This window comes from Lagenorhynchus albirostris, chromosome 1, assembly GCF_949774975.1.
Source record: "Lagenorhynchus albirostris chromosome 1, mLagAlb1.1, whole genome shotgun sequence".
Classification (NCBI taxonomy): Eukaryota; Metazoa; Chordata; class Mammalia; order Artiodactyla; family Delphinidae; genus Lagenorhynchus; species Lagenorhynchus albirostris.
Window position 1 is genome coordinate 22,860,208 of NC_083095.1, and position 25,085 is coordinate 22,885,292.

General features: G+C 38.4%; 1 protein-coding gene across 1 annotated transcript; it reads left to right on the forward strand.

Moving 5' to 3' along the window:
* Positions 1-15,220: 15,220 nt before the first annotated feature.
* Positions 15,221-24,422, forward strand: DIO2 (iodothyronine deiodinase 2). Its single transcript, XM_060166169.1, has 2 exons — positions 15,221-15,457; positions 23,847-24,422. The coding sequence occupies exons 1-2, from the start codon at positions 15,236-15,238 to the stop codon at positions 24,420-24,422; spliced, it is 798 nt and encodes a 265-aa protein (XP_060022152.1). The 5' UTR covers positions 15,221-15,235.
* Positions 24,423-25,085: the final 663 nt, after the last annotated feature.

Here is a 25,085-nt window from a genome sequence, read left to right on the forward strand (position 1 = left end):
CAACCCATGCTTGAACTGTTAGCACTGTCAGCTTCCTCTTAAGGGATGACAATTGAAGAGTAACTTCCTCACCCACTGAAACTTCCTCAATCAAAAGAGCAAAACACTTAATCAGAAGGAGGGGCAGGAATGCAACAAGAACTGGCCCCATCTACTTTCAGTCTACAGAGGTTGTACTCATTTTTGCATGACTGTGAAAGAGATCCTCAGCAGAAGCCCTTGACTTGCTGGTACAAGAATTGGGGCAGGGCTTGTGTCCTTTGCCTTGGAAGGGAGTGGCTGTGATGCCAGGAACAAGAAGCTTCCAACAACTTTGCCTATATACTCTCACAAATGATGCCTGATTAAAAACAATAACAATAAACACATGCCCATATTTGTTCGTACATGCATTATCTTTGTAGGATGGGCAAAAATGTATTGCTGGCTGAAGGTATTAGAAATGAAAGCCAGCTATTAAGCTTCACCCTCACCTGGTAATAGGAGGAAGGCTGTAATAGACTATCTTTTGGGGTTGTGAGGATTATTTAATTCTGAAAGCAGAGTTGAAATTTTTTGACCCTAATGCAAATAGGATAGATGTCTAGAGAATATCATGTGACCCCTGCTATTATGTTTTTAAAAATTACATGATTTGGGACTTCCCTGGTGGCACAGTGGTTAAGAATCCGCCTGCCAGTGCAGGGGACACAGGTTCGAGCCCTGGTCCGGGAGAATCCCACATGCCGTGGAGCGACTAAGCCCGTGTGCCACAACTACTGAAGCCTGTGCTCTAGAGCCCGTGAGCCACAACTACTGAGCCCGTGTGCCACAACTACTGAAGCCCACGCACCTAGAGCCAGTGCTCTGTAACGAGAGAAGCCACCACAATGAGAAGCCTGCGCACCGCAACGAAGAGTAGCCCCCGCTCACCGCAACTAGAGAAAGCCCACGTGCATCAATGAAAACCCAACGTAGTCAAAAAATAAATAATGAAAGAAATTTATTTTTTAAAAATTACATGATTTAAAGAGAAATCACAGTAGAAGCTTCTTAGAGTTCTAGCAACTCAGATGGTGTCATTTCTACAAACATTTACAGAAATCTGTTACTGATGGATTTAAGATTCTTTGTGCTTACATATTCTATTATTTTGAAAGTAAAGGGCTGAAAATCTGCTTCCTAAGTTTCTATTTCTCTTAAAGATCATGCTACCTTTTTGCTATTGGGAGTCTTTTAACTAATATCACTTAGTTTTATTTTGAACAGAGATCCCATTTGGGGGTGAAACAAGGGGAAAGCATCTCAGTTGGCCTTTTACTAAATCCTTTTCTCCTTACCTCCACTTCTAAATCACCCAGGGAATTAAAAATATGCCTGTTGGCCACTTAAGTTAATGAAACTGTTAATATCTAATTCAGGAACATTGCCTTTGTGTGCTCTAGATACATATATGAATAGAACTGCTCTGGATGCACACCTGCCCTGAATGTCAGTGTAATCCATGTCAATCAAGGATTGGCTTTAAAATCCTCATTCTCAGAAAACTAAATTAAGACGTCGAAGAGATATGGAACAGGAGCAAGCTGTTTTGGAGGCTAGAGATCAGTCACAAAATTGTCTGATTAAAAAATAAACTCTCAGAAAAATAACAAAAATAAATGAACGCTCAACTGTTCTTTTAAAGAAGTCTATCTTTTGTGTTCAAGGGGGTCCTTGTTGGCCTGCCTTACAACTTTTATGATTTCCTTTAAAGCAAGACCAATGTAAAAGAGGCATTAGCTCCACTCTTTGTTTCTTAAATTATCCCATTTCAGCAATTGGTTATATTAATTATTATTTATGCTTGTTCTAAATCAGTATTTTCAATGGGGATTGATTCTGTTCCCCAGGGAACATTTGACAGTATTGGAGACATTTTTGTTTGGGGGCTAAGGTGAGGTGGTGCGACTAGCATCTGGTAGATGTGCAGATAGCTTCACCTCTGTTGGCCATCCTATCACAGAGTAATCTAGTTGTGGTTTCAGAGTAATCAGTCAGGTTGGTGTAAAACCTTCCAGAGCTTAGGACAAGTAAGTGTATCTGTAATTTTTATAATTTTCATAAATGGACTAGAGGTCATGATGTCCCCTGTATTTTCTGTTATTCAAAATCTTGTCTACCATCACTAAGTAAATATATGTTGTTTCAATTTGTTGTAGTACCTTATAGATTAAATTCTCAGTATAGAAATCACAGATGCTATTATCTAACAATTTTTTGACAGTCTATTTGGATGACTAGAAGCAATTTGTGGAACTGATAGAAATGCCTGTAGAATAAATAATTAATGTTAGAGGAATTTTGACTAAATTAATGTAAGTATTTATAAGTTGAAGATCATTATTAATTCTGAAAATCACACAGCTACACTCACCCCATTCCATAGCTCTCTCCATTATGCTTAGATCTTGAAAAAAATCTAGTTTATTGGAAATCTGGAACCATTTCTGAGTTTTGCAACTATAGTGGGACTTCAGAGGAAAACTAGAAAGATAATCCTAACACCAGAAATTGGTCCTGTAATAAAGAGACTAAATAAATGAGAATTATTCATCCTGTGAAATTTAACAGTGATATGAAGTCATTTAGAGTATGGAGGACTTTCATAAAGGACAAAAATAAACTAATATCTCTTCCTATAGAAGGCAGAGCAAAAGGAAGTATATGAGTTATAAATTAGAAAGAATTATTTCCAAGAGTGAGATGGTCAAATGTTGCAGTGTGTTACTGAAGGAAAAAATTTAAAAATCTTTAGAGTTTTTAAAAACAAGAACATTTAACTTATGTTCAACAGTTTAACCATTCTAATTTCAGCCTGTATTAGTTCTCTACGGTTGCCATAATGGATTACCACAAATTAATTGGCTTTAACCAATAGAAATTTATTTTCTCACAGTTCTGGAGGCCAGAGTATGAAATCAGTATCACTGGGTCAAAAATCAATGTGTGGGTAGGGTCATGCTCCCTCTGGAGGCTCTAGAGAAGAATCCTTTCTTTTCCTCTTGTAGTCAACATCCCTTGGCTTGTGACCACATCATTCTAATCTTTAAGGCTGGTGTCTTCAAATCTATTTTTGTTCTCTTTTCTCATTACCTTTTCGTGTGTGTATGTGTGTGAAATCTCCCTCTGCCTCCATTTTAAAAGGGTGCATGAGATGGCACTTAGGGCCCACCTGGATATTCCAGGATAATTTCTCCATCTCTCATCTCAAAATCCTCAACATAATCACATCTGCAAAGGCCTTTTATCCAAATAAGTTAACATTTATGAGTTCCAGGGATTAGGACTTAATATCATTTGCAGGGGAGGTTTTTGTTTGGTTGGTTTTTGGGTTTCTTTCCTTTTTTTTAGTCTACTACACAAATTGAGGGATAAACCGATTGAGTGCTTCATGAGCCCTTCTAGCATTAGGGTTTTGTAATTCAGAGACTGTGACCTTTGGCAATTTGCTTTACCCCTCCCCTGAGCCTTGGTTTTCTCACTTACAAAGTGAGCCTAATAATGGTATTTAGGCCAGTAAGATTGTTATAAACATTAAATGACTTAATACAATTAAAGCATTTAGAAGAGTGAGTAGTATATATGAAGTCTCAATACGTGTCAGCTGTCATTACTTGTTGGTGCTGTTTGTGTTGATATCATCATTATCATAAAAGAAGGATTAAGTGAGATGATAATTGGGTACTTACTTGGTGGTCTATTATATACTCCATATTTCTTTACTGTTACTTTATTTTGTTTGACAAATTTAATGAAGGTACGTCATGGAAGTAAAGTAATGACTTGGTGTCTAAAGAATGTATTTGGTCTGCTTTGTGGAGCTTATTGAACTTTGTCTACAATAGGGACAGACTAAATTAACCCCCAAATTGAGATGGTAACTCAGAAATCAAGTCTTTAAAAAGTTCCCATTAATACTAATACCTTCGGAGTAGCAGACATGAACTATATGATCAGAGAAGAAATTATTCTATACTTAAAATATCTGAGTTACCTTTTCAACTTTTTATGGACATACGTAAAATTAGACTGTAACAGAAGCCCCTTCTTGCTAAACTGAGTACCATTGTTATGTAACCTGACTTTATAACATCAGTCTTCATTCAGGTTGACTTTTCTACTTCCAAAACTTTAGACTGTCCATCCCCACACCACCCCCTATCATTACTATAGAATAAGCACATCTAATTTTTTAATAACAAAGCAACATATTGTCTACAAAACATTTTCTAGTTAAAGGTTTTACTAGGTCTTATAAATAGTGACATTCTGTGTTCTCACATACATTTTAGGTATCATAATTTTGAAGAAGGAACTGCTATGTCTACTGAACACACTAATTGGTAGGGTGTAATTTCTTCCAGGGGCTACATTAGGCCAATGACAGAGTCATTGACTGACCAGACTAAAAAACAATATTAATTTGTTTTTTATTATTAATATGTTATGATTTAAAAAATAAAATTTCAATAATGTCAAGGGTACACCAATGGAAACAATACTTTCATTTTTTTCTATGCATTTCACCAATAAATACCATATGTAGCTTAAGAGAAATGGCAATCTGTAGACTTTTTGCTATTTGAAATACTATTAGGTTAAACAATATGAAATTGCTGTTTTTGTAGGTCAAAAACTGTTGAATATGGTGGTTTCATATAGTACAAAGCAAACTACCCCTGTGAAAAAGGAGCTCAATTTTCCAGTGCTATTAAATGAAAGTGGCTAGATGAAACATTCAGGTATATAGGGAAAAATTTGTATTTTCAAGTTACTTATATTTCTCCAGATAAATATAAACTAAGTCCTGTTTCAGATCCTTTACTTTAGTATCCGCGATTATGGGAACATACATTATTAAAAGAAGGGAAATGAGCAAGAGAAATGCATAGTGGGGAAACTAGGTAAATAGAAAGCAATGAAAAATGCAAATTGCTACAAACTTTGTCATCATTTCTGTTTGACAGTGTTTATGTCTTTAATGTTTATCTTCTTACTCATTTTTATTTCATTTTTATGTGTCTCATAAAGTTGGATATCACTCAATGTTTAGCTCTTTGGTGTCTGAGCATGGAAAGCAGATTGCCCTGGCATTTTTATGTACTGTAGGAAAAGAAACTCATTTTCATTTATTGAGATTTATTATTTGAATATGTTTTCCAATATAGCAAAGCACACCTACAGAATTTAATGGACATGCATATGCAAGTACACTATTCTGGAATAGCATCAGGTAAAATTTTATACTTCCTGTAGGAGAAAATACAGAGAATCAAATAGATGCACGTCCTTCTCCCCTCCTCCCCTCCACCTTCTTCTTAGTGATCAGTAATATGGTATTATATGGTATAAAATAGAAAGGTATTATATTTTCCATAAAACACTGCAAAATATCTATTCATCACTTTTGGGGCTGGGGGTTGTTCTGGAATCCTAAGTAGCTGAGAAGATGCCAGATCTCTAATGGAAGAGATTATTCTGTTTAGGGAATGTTTGATGACTCAAGGAAGAATAACTTTAGGGAATTAGGCATACAGACCTATTATTATGGGTTTCACAAAGAAGTTAAATTTTATATTCATGTGATGTTTGTTTTTATATTAATTTTTTTATATTCTTGTATCAATGAAGTTTCACTATTAGAAATTTCACATCAAGAAACACATTAGCTTGTCATTGATCACCTCCATGAATTCTTATCATAAGCTTTTGTTCTGTCAGAATTGTCAGATTCTTATGACCTAGTAGGCAATTTCATGTCATACCTTGCATTTGGGGGTGGATGCAAATGAGTAAACTGAGACCACCTTGTAACTTAAAATGCAATCTCACTCTGAGTCAGCATGTGTACTGCATACAATCAAAAATGAATGAAAAAAGGAAATGACTGTGGTTCAGTAACTTATGAAAAATGTTATAGTTTTATTATCAATGTATGTATGCATTTTTTTTACAACACCCATCACTGTAGCACAAGGGTACTCAGATGAAAGATTGGATTTAAGCTCAGAAATAATGGAGAGGAATGTCTATTTTACATTTCTTCCTTAGTGGCTTGACAGATGTGTCAGTGATTAAAAAGACAGAGACAAGAGAATATCAGTTAGCTAGCTAATTTATATGATGCTTTCTGTAGTCAAAAAAACATTGTAGATGTTTTGGGAGAATCAAAAATCTTGACTGGAATGTCCTGCATAATTACATGGGAAGCAGGAAAGTGGGTGGAAATGAAACAAGATTGGTCATGAGTTCATATTTGTTGAACTGGCTGATGGGTACATGAGGGTTCCTTATTCTTATCACTCTACATTTACATGTGTTTGAATTTTCCCATAATAAACACTGTTTTCAAATCCCAGGATTTAACTATTTCCCAGGAGGAGTTTATACTCGAAATATGGAAATAAGAATGTTCATTGTGCACCTAAACCAGAGGTTCTGCATTTCACAAATATACCTATTTCCATAAAATCTTGATTTCCACATCATTCTTGAACTAGCTCATAAATTTTCCCAGCAAGTAAACATCCTCAGTGTTTCTAACCCTGCTTTCTGTACATTGTCAGGGTGATTCGTCATGAGAGGTCAAAGGTAATAAAAATCACAAATAAAGAATCAAGAGAGGTACTCTAAGCTATAGACTGAAAAGAACAGAAAGACTGAAAATTTGGATTAAAGTCATTCTGAGTTTCTGGACCCATTTTTCCCTGTAGCAGTTTAAAGCCTACATTGTTCAATAGTCACTAATTTGGAAGCTTAATGTGCTTTATTAGCTTCCCTGGTGAGGTACCTGGAGAACCTAAAAATGAAATGAATGCCTTGAAATCATGTAAGTGTGGTCATGGAGAACTGGAATTGTTCTGGTCACTGCTATGCCTGTCACTGAGGTATTCTTTAACTAGACGTGAACAGCACTGCCAAGAAGTGCTTCCCAGCTTCCATGGTATATCCATAACATTAAGATGTTAAGATTGAACTTGTACATAGTAACTTCCTGTCAATTGAAAATCAAAGGATATACCCAGGTCCCTGTTTCTTTTTGTTACTGATAGGATCTGTCAAAACAAAGTTCTAAGCAAACTTTTTTCATTATGTGTAGCTATAACAGCTTTATTGTTTATCAAGAGAAGGTTATTGATTCCTAAACAACTTATGTTTCAGAGTCAAAAAATACTATGTAAGTCCCTCTAGTAGAGATTGATGATAAAATATTACAAACATGGATGTATATGAAAACATTGTTTAAAGCTTGTTCCATTAACAAAGGCCACATCTCTAAATTAGATTTTGCAGAACTATATTTAGTGGGGCCTGTGTATATTCTTCATTAACTCTTCCTTGACTCTTATCCCACATAGAATTGGCTAATTTTTCCTTTATACCATACTGTATGCTGCAATTCTATTATAGCCCCTAGACTGTTGAGTTGCCGTCTTTGGTTTACATATCTGTCTCCCCCTACTGGACTCTGAATTTGATTGAGACCCAGGGATCCTTTTCAATGCCCAGTACAATGACTAGCTCTTTGTAGGTTTCAGTAAATGTCTGTTTTAAGAGGATGGCTAACTGAATAAATGTCATCGTGGCTAATCATTTGAGTGAACTTGAGCTAATTTCACAAGGTAAGCAAATGTCTTTGACTTTTTCCTATCCCCTTTCTCCCATTTCCCATATCCTTTCGCTGGGGGCTGCATATAGAAAAACAAAGTATTTTGCCCACTGACTTCCAATTTCACATCCTTTCCTTGAACCTCTACATTCTTTATGTTTCTCTGTTTTTCCCAATATACATCTGTTGTGATCAAGGAATCAAATGCTATTGATTATGCACTGCCCCCCCCCCAATATTTATTACATTTATTCTAAATCCAGCTCTGTCTTCCATCTTTTCGCTTTGCCTCCTGTCTCCTCCCAACACGCAAAGCCTACTAATTCCTTCTGGAAGAGTCATTTTGTCACACAAGAAAACTAATAGCTTTGATAGCTCTTTTGAGACCACAGTTCTGGATAGTAGGGACATGTTTCTGTGTAGGATGAATAAAACAAAATAGTACCACACATATTGGCAGCCATTGACTTTTGTTAAGCCTTCAATTTGACAAGCACGTTATCCACTAAAATGTCAGTGGTTTTCCTCCTTTGTTATTGAACATTTATCTATCCAATTCTGGTCCAGGAAACTTAGGAGAACAATTGTTTTCTAGGATCGGAAGTATCTGGGCAGCTTTTCTTTCTATTCTCCCTAGAATCATGGAAGGTGCAGGAGTGTGACGTGGTGAATAATTTATCGTTAAGTTCATGCTTTTCTAGAGGGCTCTCGAGCAGGTTCAGTTCAGCTTTGAGTTTGGGCAAAGATTCAGGTTGATTATTATCATTCTTTAGGCAAAATTTGCCCATTTCTAACATCCCCAATTACAGGTAATCTTTCCTGTTTTCCACGAAGTAACCAAAATTTCCTTAAAGTCAGGTAGAGCAGGTAGGTAATTAATACTAAAATCAGATCTGACCTGCCAGGAACTTTTTTTATCCAAAGAAGTTTTTATTAGAGGGAATCTATTGACATTGGCAGGTCTGAATAAACATCATCCAAGATTGCTTTTTATTTTGAGCATTTTTTTAAAAAAGACTAAGTTTCTTAAAAGCATGACTATGTTATGACTATCTCAGCCACCAACCTGAGATAAATGTGGGAAGACATCTTTAGCTCCATTTTATAGGTAGAGAAATCAGTTCAGGGGTTTGCTTTTGGTCATACGGACCTGTATGGCCCCAGAAATAGGTTGAGTCAGATGATTGTCAGAATAAGACATCTCTTGATAGGAGGTGAATGCCAATTTTTGAGTAAGCTGGTGTTATTTAACATTTACCAGGAAGCAATAGAGATTATGCTCTGAGGAATTTGAGGTCTTAGATTTGTGTATCATTTAGCTCATTACTAATACAACAATCATAAAGAGTATTGTTTCTATTTTGGGAAGGCAGATGTTGAGTCCTCAAAACATGATAGAAAATTCCCTTCAGAAAACAAAATAAGACTATTCAGGAATTTGTATACATCTATTTTTTAAATAATCATTTAGCTAAGTAGTTGTGTCTTGATAAAAGATACCAGGGTCCATCTAATAAATGAGGCTGAATTTTAAAAATAGATTTGAATTTCACGTCTTATATTTTCTCCTTAGAAGACATCTAAGGAGTTGTCTTCTCATCTCATCTACTCTCCCTTAGAAAAGAATAAGGATTCACTTAATTGTACAAAAAATTAGTCTTCAAAATTGAAATGGGCATGGAGCAATAATTTATGATTATGGTATTCTGCCATTAGCCCAGTTGGACGGTTTTATGTATGTGTTACATATTAACTTATTCTTAACTATTACCTTAATAGCACCAGAGGCTTGAAAGGTTTTGAGAGATTATCTTATGGGCTTCCCTCTTTACCTTGAGAATAGGTCCACTGATAACATTTCCATAACCTCCCTTGGTAGCATATCTCATTGTACAATCATCCTCATTGAAGGTATCTTACCTCCATATCAAACATGGATTTTTCATGCTACAGTTAATTCTATTAGCTTCACCATCTCCACTGAGCTTGGAATAGAATATTTCCTCTGTGCATTAGTATCTACTGATTCTTAAGAGAGGTGGTGTGGCATCCTTTGCTCTCAGTGGGAACAAGCTACATTATTACTTCTGGAATGGCATGAACTGGCGTGTATGTTAATACATTTTGTCGTGTTCTGTGTTCATGTACTCAGCGTATGAGTGTGGTGATATATAAGGGATTTTTTTTAAAAGCTACTGTAAAACCATTTATAAAGTATGACCTACTTTATTTTAAAACTTAATATCATCTGGTGGTTTCCTATGAGCTGTGGAATGAAACAAAGTAGAGGAAAAGTTGTTCCAAAAATGATGACTGATTTTGATTATGTTCCCTTGTTTCTTTTGGTCTATTGCATTGGGTCAAGGATTTAGGGAGAATGAGGATGTTGAGTCAAATTTTTGGAAAAGAGAGGGTGAGTTCAATTTGTTCCTTCTGAGGGCTTTTTGTCCTGAAGGAATTCACCATGTAGAACTTTACAGAGTGTTCTTCTCATCTATTCCACTACCCTCCATCCAACCCTGCTGTCTCTAGAGGTTAATAAACTAGTCTCAAAACTAACACTCAGAGAGCCTCATAGCACCTAAAGAGGTTTGACCAGGTGGGTTGGGGACTGGCCATCAGTTTAGATCTAGATCAGGTCAATAGCAAATGAAGGCTGTTGTCTCCTAACAGCTGTTCAGTGGCCACTGTGAAATGCGGTGCTGGCATCCATCCAGTTTCTGGACAGCTGTCTTCCTCACAAAAAGCATTGCCACAATTGGCATTAATTGGCTCTCTGGCTGGCAGCCTCTGCAGGCAATTCATCGAATCTCCTCCTTTTTTCTACATTCCTCTTTCTCCTCTCCACCCTCCTCATCTTCCTTCTCTCCATTTCTGCTTTCCCCTCCTCCTGTGTTTTCCCTTTTCTTTTCCTTCTCTGTTTTGCCAGTAGGTGGCCTGGAAGAAAAAAGAGCAGCAGCAGTTCCTGAGGGAAGAATGCATTAACACCTCAGACCGCGCTCTCTGCCAGGGCTTGCAAAGGGACCTAAGAACGGCTGGGCTGTTGGGATAGAATTCTCATACCACCCAGAGCGTCCGCCTTCTCGACCCCAGCCCTAAGCTGCTTTGCTCAAGGTGTGTCAGAGTTTACTCTGGGGTTGTCTCTTTTATCCATTGAGCTTCTCCTTTCATCACAGGGCAGGGAACATGGCTGTGTTTGTAGAATGGATGGGCCCACAGGGAATTTTGAGTGATTCAGTAGTTGTGGTGTAAACCCTTCATTATAACTCACTCTCAGCACAGTCAGGGGTCACTAGATATGGGAGGTTGTACAGTTTGTGATTTCCTTCTCTGGTAAGAGGCGCACTATTTGGGTGGGGGGCAGGGGGTTATATGTACGGCAGTCATATTTCCAAACCCAGAATCAATGCACCTGTCCTGACCAGACATTATTGGATTTATAATATATTTATTAGAGAAGTTTTTATTAAAGTAAAATTTAATCTCCATTTAAAAATTATATTTAGCAAATCACTTGAATTGGAAGGAATAAAATTTTATGAAACTAAGACCACTTGAAAATCCACAGCATGAATTCCGTAGTGTTCTTGAATGCCCTTTGCTGCCTTCAGATAACAGTAAGGAAAGAGTAGTGGTAGCTTCCATCCTTGAAATCTCCAGGTGTGCTTTCAGGTTATCCAACTTCATTTTCTTAATCTAAATTTAAGAGTCAAAAAGTGGACCAAAGGAAGCCTTATCACTCATATGCTTATTTTTCCAAACGGAAGGACGCTATGGTAGGCCATGCTGCTCTCAAACTATGAAAAGGGAAAAAAATTAAACAATTTTACAGTGGTTCTGTTCTTATTAAAAGCCTAAAGCATTTTTCTCTAGGCTACCTCTCTTTGGAATTTAAAACCTGTGTACAGCATTGTGTGGGGAAATTCAACCAACATACCACACATTGGTTTGCATTTAACTCATTGCAGTGTTACAGTGTTGATTGCTAAAAACACTTACATGACCAAGAAGATATCCAAGCCTTTCAAATGGAACCAGGAGCTTGAATTGGGGCAATATTAAACAAATGTGAAATCCCAGATATCCTTTGGGCAAGGGTTTTCATTCTCAGAGTTACGACCAGGACCAATAAAATAGTCATATAGGAAAAGCATTGAGGTTTAGAGTTGGGAAAAATATCCCAACACCAGCTCTGACTTTACAACCTTGATGATCTACTTTCTCTCATTTACATGATGGGACAAATCATACTCTATCACCTTATGGGTTGTTTTTGTTACTTAATTGGTATAAAATTACTTGAAGATCAAAGTGCTATAAAGTGCTAAATATTATTAATAATTAGAACAAGCAGTTGTGAATCATGTATAAAAAGAGAAATAGCTTTGGAGAAATGTAATTTCTAGATTGGACAGACTGTCTAACAAGTAAAAGAAAGGCTCTCGGTTTTGTGATTTATTTATTCATTCATTTAAAGAAAATGACAGAAGAAATCTGAGAAATGTCACAATCAGATTGGCTATCTGCCAATTTGTTCTTCTTTTTTTTAAAAAAAAAACCTCTCAAACACTTCTGACTTTGTAAAAAGAAAACAATTTTGATTTATAACCATTTGTAGTCTGCACGTGCCTTGAACTTTGCATTTAAAAAGAAGGCATTTTTTCTGATCCTCTACCAATCCTCCTCCTTGTCTTGCCATTTCCAAACATACGCCTCTCATTGAAAGCAAATGACAAGTGAGGGAGAATTGGTTTATAGCTGCCAAGAAATCTCTACCTTAAAGGAGCACTGGTTTAATTCAAACAGGGCAAAATGAATGTCTGAGAAGGGGTGAGATTTTAAGGCTTGGGCGGTGAGTGGAAGTGTCATTTCCTGAGTCCACACCTTCTTCTGTCGTCGTTGGCTGGCACTCCGTCTGGCACCGTAGCTTTCCCATCTATACCAGTTAAAATACCATGTTGCCACCTCCCTTTTTTGTCCTTTTTTTTTTTCCACAAGGAGAAGATTGAGAGAATGAATGGAGTAAATATATATTATGTATACAAATAATATCCTTTGCTAACAATGTATGCTAGTCATAGGAAAAATATTTTTCTATGTGGTTTATGTTCATTTTTCTAGGCTTTGAAGTCTTCTCTAAAAATTTAGTCCATGGGATGCAAATCCAAAATTTGTCATGGGCTAAACTGACGATAAAAATGAAGGAATCAGGTTTTTAGGACAATAGGGAATGGTGAGGGTTGTGTCAGTGGGGAGGGCCACACCCAAGTCCACCAGGATGCACACAATTCTGGGGTACCCCAGTCATGGTCACAACATATGGTATGTGAATGGTGCCCCTGGTGTGGAGCAATGCATGCCTGGCCCATTTATCCATTCAGGACACCTTCCTTGCACTTACTACATGCCAGGCATGGTTCTAACTGCTGAGAGATAGCAACGAACAAAGCCGACAGGAAACTGGTCTCTCGGAACCGAAAGGCACTCTCATTCAATTATTTTATTAAAGGCAAAAAGCACTGTGCCAAGCAAATAAAATGCATATGCATGCAGAATTTGGCCCATGGGCCCACCAGTTAATGACCCCTACTCTAGGCTTTTAAATTAGTTCTCTGATCTTGCAGGTTTTAACCACAGGGACAAAACACAGAAATGTACTGACCATATATTTGCACCCACTGCTTAACTCATGCTTAATGAGAGCTCCGTGAACATGAAGAAGTCAGCTAATTAATTTTCAATTTACATTCTATATCTCCACCCCAATGTCTGTACTTGCCACTCCTTCTTCCAAGAAAACATAATTCCTAGAGGTGATCTGTTAGGTAAGTGAGGAAGGAAAACTAGAAGGAGATGGGGGTCATGGCATTCTGCCAAAGCATTGTCTGCCTAAGTACCTGTCAGTTTTGGAGACTAGTGGGAGAGGCAAGCCACTGAGCAATGGTCAGTGTGACTCCTGAGCCAATTCAAAGTCTGCTCTTAACCACCTACAAATTTAATTACATTTTTTTTTTCAAGCAAAAAGAAGGTTCATTAAAGTGTCAGGTCTCTTAGGGGCTAGGTTAACAGAAGCAGGGCAATTGCAGAAATTAAAGAGTTCTCTTATAAAGAATTTATTTCTTATGCTTAATGCCACTTAATAAAAATTTTATGTAATCTGCATATAGGCAAAATGGAACTAAAAGAAGGTCTGGTCACCCAGCTACTTTCATGTCTAGAAGATTTTCTTTTTTTTCTTTTTTTGCATTGGAAGCTTCAGTAAAACTAAAAAGAAAACTTGTACTAATTTTCAACAAGAAGCTTTAGAAAAGTGCTGTGGTGGTACTCAAAGAGTTTAAAAGTTTTCCACCTCACAATTCACTTTGGATTTTCTTAAATAAGGTTATGACTCAAAAATATTTAAAGAGCTTAGGTCACAAATCTGACGGGAGACAGTCATAGTATATAGGTGTAAAGATGGAAGGTAAGCATTCACATCTTCCAAGAAATAGAACAGAGACCATCTATGATTAATCTTCCTCTTTTCTACTTGCCTTGCAGGATCCTTTCTTTCCCAAACCCCTTATAAATAAACAATAACAATAATAATAATCAGAGGAGAGAGAGTTTCCCTGTCAATCTACACATTGTATTAAGTAACTTTCCCCAAAGTTTGGGAGCATTTCCTGAAAACCCTCAAAGGTATTAATATTTTTCCCTCTCTCTCTTTAAATCACAAAGCAAAATTCCACTGTCCCTCTGCCCCCCACCCCACCTCCTAAAAAAAAAAAAAAAAAAGTTGCCGAGTTTTGCTTTTCTATTCACTGCAGTCCTGGCCAAAGTAAAGCCCTCTTTCTCAATGACGTCAAGATCTTTACCAAGATTAGGCTTTCATTTCTCTATTGCAGCAATTAGCCAGGGAATGTATAAAAGGCTTCAGGGAGACTCACTGGGCTGCAGAGAGAGGCACTTTGCACCACAGACAGATAGCACGAAGGAAAAGCCAGAGGGAGTGAGGAAAAAGAGAGAAGTCAGTCGCTCCTGAGGAAGGGAGAGAGTGAGACAGGCTGGGAGAAGGAGAACAGAAAGTGTGTGTAAACGGAGTAAAGAAGGGAAAAAACTACCCTTAAAGCACATTTTAAAAACTCTGGCAATTCTAGAAAGAAACAGGCTACGTTTCTGAACATAGAGACAATGAAAAGCTAAAGAAAATTTTGCAATCTCTGCCACAGTCTCATAGGTGCTTGGAAATGAAAGTAGAACTGCCTGTCTTTAACCGACTCTGAGAGGGGTAACTGGATTAGGGACGGGTACGCCAGTTTTTTTTTTTTTTTTAAACATCTTAAATCCTGAAAAAAAAAAAAAAAAGCAGCAGCTCCGAATTGAATGAATTGATGGGCACACTCCAACTGCTGGGCTGGAGAGACTGGACTTGGTCTTGCCATTTCTGCTTCTTTGAAAAAGGAGACAACTTGGGCTTCCTTTTAATTTAGTTTTTCTCCCTCTCCCCCCACCCCCAACCTCCCCCCTCCCCTCCCCCACCCCCTCAATCACCACCCCCCTTTTAAATAAGAGGGTGAAGGGGAACCAGAGCGCACAAGGCAACTGACCCAGGAGGCAGAGAAGATGGGCATCCTCAGCGTAGACTTGCTGATCACACTGCAGATTCTGCCAGTTTTTTTCTCCAACTGCCTCTTCCTGGCGCTCTATGACTCGGTCGTTCTCCTCAAGCACGTGGTGCTGTTGCTGAGCCGCTCCAAGTCCACTCGCGGGGAGTGGAGGCGCATGCTGACCTCAGAGGGGATGCGCTGCATCTGGAAGAGCTTCCTTCTCGATGCCTACAAACAGGTGAGCTGCGCCGAGAGGGGCTTCTCCGCAGGGCGGCCGGGGCAGGGGCTGGAATGTGGGGGGCCGGGTGCCAGCTAGAGCACTGGAGTGAGAACGGTGCAGCCCTATTTGGGGGCCTAGCGGTTATGCTCAAGGTTGCTCCTGCGTCTGTTCTCTACACCTGTCACACACAGTAGATCCGGGGATGACAGGTATTAAGTCACAGCGACTGCGTGACCTGAGAAGGAGTCTTCCTAATAAGGGTCGTTAATGGCTTGCTGTGACTTTGGAGTGGGAGGTATTGGTGCCTGTAGAATAACTTTGAGAAAAGTCAGAAAGTGTTGGGGGAGGGCAGACGGCTGCATTTATTCTGCTCTTGTCACGAACTGGCATTTTTTGCTTGATGAAAGGCTATGTGAGGTGCATTAGGAAAGACAGTTCAATGGGTAGGCATTAAAAAGCAAGAAAAAAAGAAAACACCACTCAAAACTCTCAGGGAGCTGGCAAGATTTCACAAAATAATAACAGCAGGTATCATTTAGCAGCGTGGCTGCTTCGTTTCTGGTAGAAGTAAGAGTTAATGAGAGCAAGCCTGTGTGCACCATCATCTACCTTGATTTGGATTAGAACCCTTTGAAGCAGTTATTAGGCACTGAGTCTGGACTTACTAGATATCTGTGTGAAGAAGAAAGATCTGAGAACTAGCTGTCAAAAATCCAGACTTTGTTAGAGAAACCACATTTGCTTTATTTCTCAAAAGTTAAGTAAGTTGTCTTAGAAAGAGCAGATAAATCTATGGTTCATGGCAATCTCAAAGCTCTTATAACTGGTGCCTGGAACACTGTAGCAGTCGCCTCACTTACCTGCAGAAGCTGCGTCCCAGGGGCTGCCCTTTCAAAACCAGAGTGATCTTTGTTTCTAAGTGAAGCATGCTGTTTGGAGATGGTGACGCATCCTCAGCTCAGATCTTCTTAAGGGGCAAAGAGGAAAGGGCACTGGTCCTTTGTCAGTTTGCTGTCTCTCCCTGTGCCCGTGGGACTCCTGAATGTCCCTGGGCTTAGGAAGAATTGACTCATCTGGCAAAAGCTAGTATCAAAGCAGACATTCTTGGTTTTCCCTAACAGTATTGAGAGACCTTGTCCGAGATGCCAGGAAGGGAGTTTGAGAAGAATATGGGAGCTAGTGAAGTGGTGTACTATAGGCAGGCAATACCTCAGAAACAGAGCCGGAAAACTCAGAATAAGAGGGGGAAGGAGAATGAGTCCTCCATAAATAAATACTAGAAAAATAAGTCTAGAGAAGGAACTTATGCTTACCAAGGGGGGTAGGGTGGGCGGGAAGTGTTAGATTGGGAGTTTGGGATTGACATGTACACACTGCTATATTTAAAACAGATAACCAACAAGGACCTACTGGACAGCACAGGGAACTCTGCTCAACACTCTGTAATAACCTGAATGGGAAAATAATTTGAAAAAGAATAGATACACGTATTTGTATAAATGAATCATTTTGCTGTACACCTGAAACTAGCACAATATTGTTAATCAACTGTACTCCAATATAAAATTAAAATTTTTAAAAAAAATCTATGCACCAGGAATGGAAAAGAAGTAATTTCTAGTAGCAAGGAATCCAGAGTAGGATCCTTCCATTGAAAATCAAATAAGTGTTCAAGACGAGAATACTCATGGTGGATGAGGGAAGTGTTCCTACAGTACATGTCTTTGTTATTGAGAGCAACCTGCAGAAGGTTGACATTTGTTGTCCTAAAGACAGGAACATAGTAAGAGCTCTTCTTAGTAAGTGAAAATTTCTTTATAATAGTTCGAAACGATGCTCAAAGTTCTAACAGTAAAAACTCACTTTATATTATGTACATGGGGTGAATGGGAGATGTGGGAAGGACATACTGAGATGATCATTTCATTTCCACAAATGCATACGCTGAATGTGAAATGTTCACATTTTGTTCTGGGGGTAGAGAATTTGGAGGAGGGTGGGGTGTGCACGCACAAGTATGTCAGGCATGTTATGAATTAGGAAGTTCCCTCATCTATACCTGTATTTCATAGGTGTTAGGAGATAACAGGGCAATGTCAGTTATTTGGTCTCAGCATATTAAACTCTTACTTTTTGCAAAGACAAGTGACTTCTGCCTATAAAAGAAAAGGCACTGCTTTGGAGAATTTTACCTGTATGCATGTATATTCTCACATAAAATATGGGGGTTGATGTTACCCACAAATATTAAGTGAGGTCGTTTCTCCTATTAAGCAGCTTATTGAAATAAAAAGGGAAAAGGAAACAAATGCCTCTAATAAACTTGATCATTTGTTTATTTTTTCACCAATGTATAGTGTTTCATTGTGTCGCAATATTTCGTTATCCCTACGCTGAGAGACTGAGAAGGATGAGTAATTTGTTTTCCTTTTTGCACACGGTTCGTGTATTCTTCTCCTGTATTGTTTCTGTCTACTGATTTGATTAGTGACCAAGTTCATGACTGACATTATTATGTTTGCTTTTATGACTTATATAATAGCTGCCAGGAGAAGAAGCAACACAAGAACCCATATGTCCAGAGATAAGGCTGGACTGGGTGTGTGATGGATGGAAGCACGGTGAACACAGCTTGCACTGAGTTTAGGTCTCCTTCTGTCTCCAAGTGTAGCAAGGGCGGGCGTTCGCGGCTGTGGTGGCACTTGAGGGTCACTCAGAATCTGTGAAACAGATTGAATCACTTCCCCAAATGCTACTGTCACCTGTGCCACTGCCTTTGGGTGTAGCCCTGTCTAGAGACACACTGGAGGAGTCTCTGTTTGAGACGGCATCACAGTGTTTCACAATCCTGACTTGCGTTATTTTGAGGCTGCCACCCCCAGAAACGGAGTTTTGCAGGGTGAGGCATGTGCACACGCCATACGATGAGGCATGTCATTTCCAATTCTCCCGGTTGTTGAATGGCAGATACTTGGGAAGCTATTTAGAGAAAGTGCAGTAAAAGCGCTGTGCCTGTGTTTGGCTCCTACAAGAGGCAACAAAGAAATGTAAACAAATTAGAACAAAATAAAACAAAAAACCCTTCTTCATTAAAATGTTGAATGGGATTTAAAATTAACTTTATAGGGAAGCCTTTAAAGACAGTTTGGGTTTGGTTAGAGGGAGGTCCATGCAAGATTTGGAGGAAAAAGAAAATCTACTGAATTTTGTGAGAGACTGAGGTGTATAACAGATGTTTATTATTTAAGTTTTCCCTAGTCAGTGTCATTGCATCTAACACTGCATCCTTGTGCTGGTGCTCAAAGACTCAAAAATACAACCAGTAAACAAACTACTCTGTCTGGGAGCCTGGCTCCCACCTAAATGAAGTGTAAAAGTAAACACACAGTATAGATGCTGACAAGCAGTTTAGCTTCTACATGGTCAATATTGCTGTGGCACAGAAAACATATTCATTTGAACATATAATTTTGGTTTTGAAAGGGTCTCTTTAACATTCTCTTCCTCCTCTTCATTCACCTCAGCCTTTTGACACTCGTTTCTACAATGGAAAATGGCTCTTTTAAGAAAGAAACATTCCGAAAAGAACACAAAGAAGGCTACAGCCAGAGCTTGTCCATCACTTGGATAAAACACTGGGAAGTGATAGAGCTTAGAGCTATATTTTTCAAGTTACAAATCAACAAGAGAATAGCTAACAGGGAATTGAACTCAGAGGAAGGAGTAGGTAGCTTATCCTTCAACGCTGATTTATTGGGCCAATTTGAATATAAATGGTTAAAATGCTGCTTAATAATTGTTTGGCCACATTTGTAAGGACATTGATGTAGGCTGGTCATTATTGTCAAAGAATTTGAAATTTCCTGACAGTTAATAAAGCCATTCCAGGGCTTTGGAGAGCAAAAAGGATGTGTAAAAATAATTCTGCCACATACCTACCCCATTTTTATCATCTGCTTTGCTTTCTATCATGAGATTAGGTGATATTTTGTCCAGAAGCCTTTCTCAGGCTGTGGAAGAGAAAAAAAAAACAAGGTTAGTAGTATATGCTCTATTTCCAGCTTCTCCTTGATGAATGGTTCTTTCTTTTTTTTCCCCTTGCCCTGCATTTCACAGTCCACATGCTAAAGCAGCATTATCCTTTTCCCCATGCACTGAAAACTGTCAGCAAAAGGAATCCCATCATCAAGGGAATCAAATATATGTCATACATTTACATTCTTGTTCATATTTATAAATATGGCTATCACAACATTTGAGCTTGGCCCAGAGATGTCTTCTGTTGTAAAAATACAAACCCTTTATTTTCCTCCCTTGTTGGTGTTGTGTTCATGTTGATTATAAAAACATAAGAAAGGACAACCGTAATAGTGCAGATGAGAGAGAGAAAAGTCAGCGATGACGATATTACATTTTACGTATGTCCTTTCTGATCCTTGCAAAATAAAGAGACCCTTTGGGAACATCGGAACTTCAAGACCAATTAGTGGAAATGATGCTTGTGTTTGGGCATTAAATACTGGGCAGGGTTCTCTTTAGAGCGGCTAATGCTGGCAGGGAAAGAGGTACCGACCTAATTACTCTTCCGCAAGAGTAAAAAATGCCTTTTGAATGCCTCTTTGGCAAATATGTCTCATTAAGGACAAAAACCAAACACAAACCCTCTAAGAAGGAGAAATTAAGATGATAGGTAACTTGTGGCCAGGAGACTTTCTGTGCCACTGTGGGAAATTAAAACAAAGTTTGGGAGTACCAGGGGATAACCTGTTTTTGTCGAGCTTCTTTCCTGCAGCCTAAATGTTATTATGGGACCAACTTTATTTTCTTCATCATTCTGGCTTTTTGTCAAGGAATGATTTGCTCCTGAGGAAAGCAAAGATCTTCCATCATTGAAGACAATGGTGGTTCTCCCATTCCATCTCAGCAGGGTGAAAAGCCAAGCAAACCAAGAAACTCTCCATTTGTAACTTTGGTCACAATACGTATTTAATTTTCATGGTGACCGAATAGGAAGACGAGAAATGAACAATAATGTCCTTCTAAAAGATTCTCTTTTTTCAGTTTAAGACAGACTTTCACTTTTTTAATTGTTAAAGTTTTTTTTTTCTTTATTGTTGCTAAATTGTCCTCTATCAGCAGTTTTTAGCAAAGATGGACAAATTTTATGATTAGTCTATGACACTTATAAAAGCAGACTACTGGTCTACTCACATCTGGACTTCCAAAAAATGGGTGTGTGTTTTTCCCTTGTAGTTTTATTAATAGCACTGTTCTTACCTGTGCATTTTCTCTTACCTAGTCACGCTCATTAAAAGGATAATTCTGTTTATGACATTCTAACCTGCAGTCAAGTCCTACGGCTGCTCAACAAAATGAAGAGGATTTGGTTACTTTCATTTTACACACTGACCAGCTGAGATAATCAAGAACAGATCAACAGCATTAGGTGTCAATCGTGGCGGTACTCTACAGTGGGATCCAGGATTCGCTCTTCTAAATAAGCTGCCTCAGTTAGCTCATCCATCACCCAAATGTGATTGTGTTCAGTGTAGGTTAAGGTTATTATTAAGCCTAAAATTCTTCACTGACCTCTACCTAGGATTATAGCAACAATTAATAGTAACAATAATGTATGTAATAAAAAATTTTAAAGTGTATGTATAAATTTTCCCCCAGCTTAACAAAATACCAACACCTCCCACCACCCCCCTCCCCCAAATACCAAAGAGCATTACGTACTTGGTAACTTTCCTCACTTTTGATTTTAAAGTTAAGATGTTGTACTTGTTCTAAGTTTTCTAAGTTGAACTAGCCTGTTTGTATTTTGAAAAGAATTATGTGGCTGGATGATACATTGTCACTAAGGAGAAGGAGAAGGTGCTTTACCTTTCCAAGAAAATTAATTACAGGTAACAAGAGTGTCACCTGTGACTGAAGTCAGATTAGATTACTCAGTTGAATAATCAGGAATAATGCAAGGATCAACAGTTCAGCTTGGGTGAGAGGGGCGACAGAGGCCCATTTAACAAGGCAGCACAGTTGCTCAGAATTCTTAAAAATGACTCAGAAATGCAGGTGGATGTTTTTACCTACCAAGAACCTCCAAGTCTGTAGTCCAGAGATGATTTTTCTCCTGTGTATGGGTTGCTCACTTAATGAGAAGTTGCTAAAACAACTAATGGATTCAGACTGATCTGAATGCATTCAGATCGTTATATCACAGTGTGTTGCAAAACACAGCACAACGATATTGTTAAAAGCAGCCATCCTAGAATCATTATTGCTATTTGACGTGGGAAACATCTAACGAGAAGGTGATGGTAACGCTACCTATTACCTAAATCTACAAAGAAGTACAAAAAGAACCCATAGATTTAAAAGTTTATAATACCTTTAAAATGTATATATCTTTAAATTTTAAGTATATTTTAAAACCTCAGAGACAAGTCTAGCTCATATAAAACAGTCCAGCTAAAAGTGGCTTATTCGGTTTCTTCACCTAGTGTCACTTGCAAATTAACCAAGAAAATACAAATAAAACAACTTTCTTCCTGATAGTGACTGAAAACAAATGAACTTATTTAAACCACACCAACAGCTTCCTTTTCTAAGAAAGAAATTTGTTATTCTAAGATTTCTTTTAGAAAACTAACAGTACTTGTTTCAGACCTGCCCTGCTAGGATTTTTCACAAGGGAGAGAAAGGGCTTCTTTACTTCTTCCTCTGCAGTTAAAATGAGTTATGCATTAACATCAGATAGAAGCTTCTGAATAAAAGCCCTTGAGTGCTTTTTTTTTTTTTATCAGTTCGGATTGTTGAGTTTTTAACAATTCACTTCTAAGTGACTTCAATTAACAGCAATGTTATTAGTGGTGGTATTTATATGAGGGGAAAAAGTCGATCCAGTTGGAAGTGTTTTATAATGTTAAGGATAGTGTATAAAAATCAACTATACTGTTGTAAGTTGTCCCCAATGTTACTGGCTTTGATTAAAGCATTCTAGGGGAAGATCCAATTGTATTAATTCAAACTGAAGTAATTGGCTCTTTTATGTTGCCTGCTTTTTATTATCAGTTTACAGATTCAAAGACCAGCAAACTTTCTTTCAGTCTGTGTTCAACAATTTAAACTACGTGCACAGAGGGTACCTGGAACAATTTTCCTCTATACCTCTTCTGCCTGAGTATTTTATAATTCAGAGGAACTTGATAATAAAATGTGTGGTAGAAAAGTAAATGGTTTGTGACTTCTTAGATTAAAAAAGTGAAACCAACAAAAAACACATGTAATATGAGAAATTAAAAGTAGAATTCTGCAGAAAGTAAAATTTTATGTTTTTGTTCACTCATTTGTTTGTTTAATGGAAATGGCGAGGTTCTAGTCAAAAGAACCCCAAAGTATTCAGTAGCCATAGAAGTCTTTGGGAAGGATGTCACACTGAGGAGAGCTCAAATCGCTTCTAACAGTAGATATTTTTTTAAACAGAGAATTGGTCAGGAAAATAGTATTCTGTTTCACACTTTTGGGCGGCATCTATAATGGCAAACTACACACCCACAATGATTTATAGTGTACAAAGCTCTTTTCCTGTGTCATCCTCCTATAACCGTATGAGGAAGATAGGGGTTGTTATCACCATTTTACAGATGGGAAAGCTGAAGTACTGAAGAGATTAAATGGGAGTAGCTCTTCTTATAAATGGTGGACCCCCGGTTTTCTAGTTCTGGGCAGGAATAGAGCCCACTGGTACCCTTGTCCATTGGTTGAGCTTAAATAACTTAGTATCAGGCAAGAAAATAAAGGTCTTTTCTGAGTACTTTAGAATTCAGAAGTGGGAATACAGAAAGAGGTACTATGTCCCACAATTCTGATAATTTATTTTAAAGTGGACCATTCACTTTTTACTTTTAAAATGAAGGCAAGGACTTCCCTGGTGGTCCAGTGGTTAAGCCTCCGCAGTTCCATTGCAGGGGGCACGAGTTCGATCCCTGGTTGGGGAACTAAGATCCTGCATGCTGCAGGGCACGGCCAAAAAACAAAAAACCCCACAAAAATGAAGGCAATTAATCATTTGTTGTATATTGTGTGCTAAGCACTGACACAAAATAAGGATAGTAAAGAATACCAGTCTCAACTTAATTATGAAGAGAGTTAGCTGCAGCGCCTTCAATCATGAAAATAATTACCTTTAGTGACTATACAGAATGAAAAGGACTTTTATTCTCTTCAGGGCCATTCATTATATTACCTGCCACAATGGCTCTTTACTCAAATCAATATATGTTTACCATATCCTCTGAAGGAAATACCACATTTTATTAGAGCCAGTTGTTTCTATACAGAGTGAATTAAAGTGACAATGTGTTCAATGTGGTATTCTCTCCCTCTTTCTTTTTTTCACCACCAGGTGAAACTGGGTGAAGATGCTCCCAACTCCAGTGTGGTGCATGTCTCCAATCCTGAAGGAGATGACAGCAGTGGAAATGGTGCCCATGAGAAAACAGTTGATGGAGCTGAGTGCCACCTCCTTGACTTTGCCAGCCCTGAGCGCCCACTGGTGGTCAACTTCGGCTCAGCCACTTGACCTCCTTTTACTAACCAGCTGCCAGCCTTCAGCAAACTGGTGGAAGAGTTCTCATCAGTGGCTGACTTCCTGTTGGTCTACATTGATGAGGCTCATCCTTCAGATGGTTGGGCGGTGCCTGGGGATTCTTCTTTGTCTTTTGAGGTGAAGAAGCACCGGAACCAGGAAGACCGATGTGCAGCAGCCCACCAGCTAATGGAGCGTTTCTCCTTGCCACCCCAGTGCCAAGTTGTGGCTGACCGCATGGACAATAATGCCAATGTCGCTTATGGGGTAGCCTTTGAACGTGTGTGTATTGTGCAGAGACAGAAAATTGCTTATCTGGGAGGAAAGGGCCCCTTCTACTACAACCTTCAAGAAGTCCGGCGTTGGCTGGAGAAGAATTTCAGCAAGAGATGAAAGCTAGATTAGCTGGTTAAAGGTATGATTGTAATAGAGATTTTTTTTTTTTAAGTTATGTAAAGACAAGGAAACTAAGAACTGAATCCACTATTTCAACTGAGTCCCATTGTCTCACTGAAAGACAGGAATTTACGTGTCAGAAGAACATAAACCTCTAACATCTCGATACTACTTTCACCACTTAAATGGCTTTTGGCTAAATAGTAGCCCCGTTACTTCTCTTCCTGGTGAAAAGCCCTGAATGAAAAGATCCCAAGATGGAGAGGAAGAAACCTTGTTTCAGCATGTGTTCCTTTCTGCCCTGAAAAAGAAGTGATACCTCTGATGCATGCCTTGGGACCTGAAGAAAAGACTTACCTGAATAACTCTACCATCCTTGTTAGTATACGGGGTATTGCTTAGGCTTTCTTCAGCATGGATAGAGCCCAACTGGATAATTCCCAAATGTTTACTTATAATGAATCTTCAAGCCCAGGCCGTGTGGTTAGGACCTTGGTGTTTAACATGTCACAGTAGTCTCTGATCTTCTAGTTTCTAGCCATGTGGTGCTCTATGCCAGTCTAAATACCCCAGAACTCGCAGCTATATTTGCAGATACCAAGAATGGTCCCTACCTGGAGGGTTAGAATGATCTTCTGATCTCTGATGGTTACTTTCTAG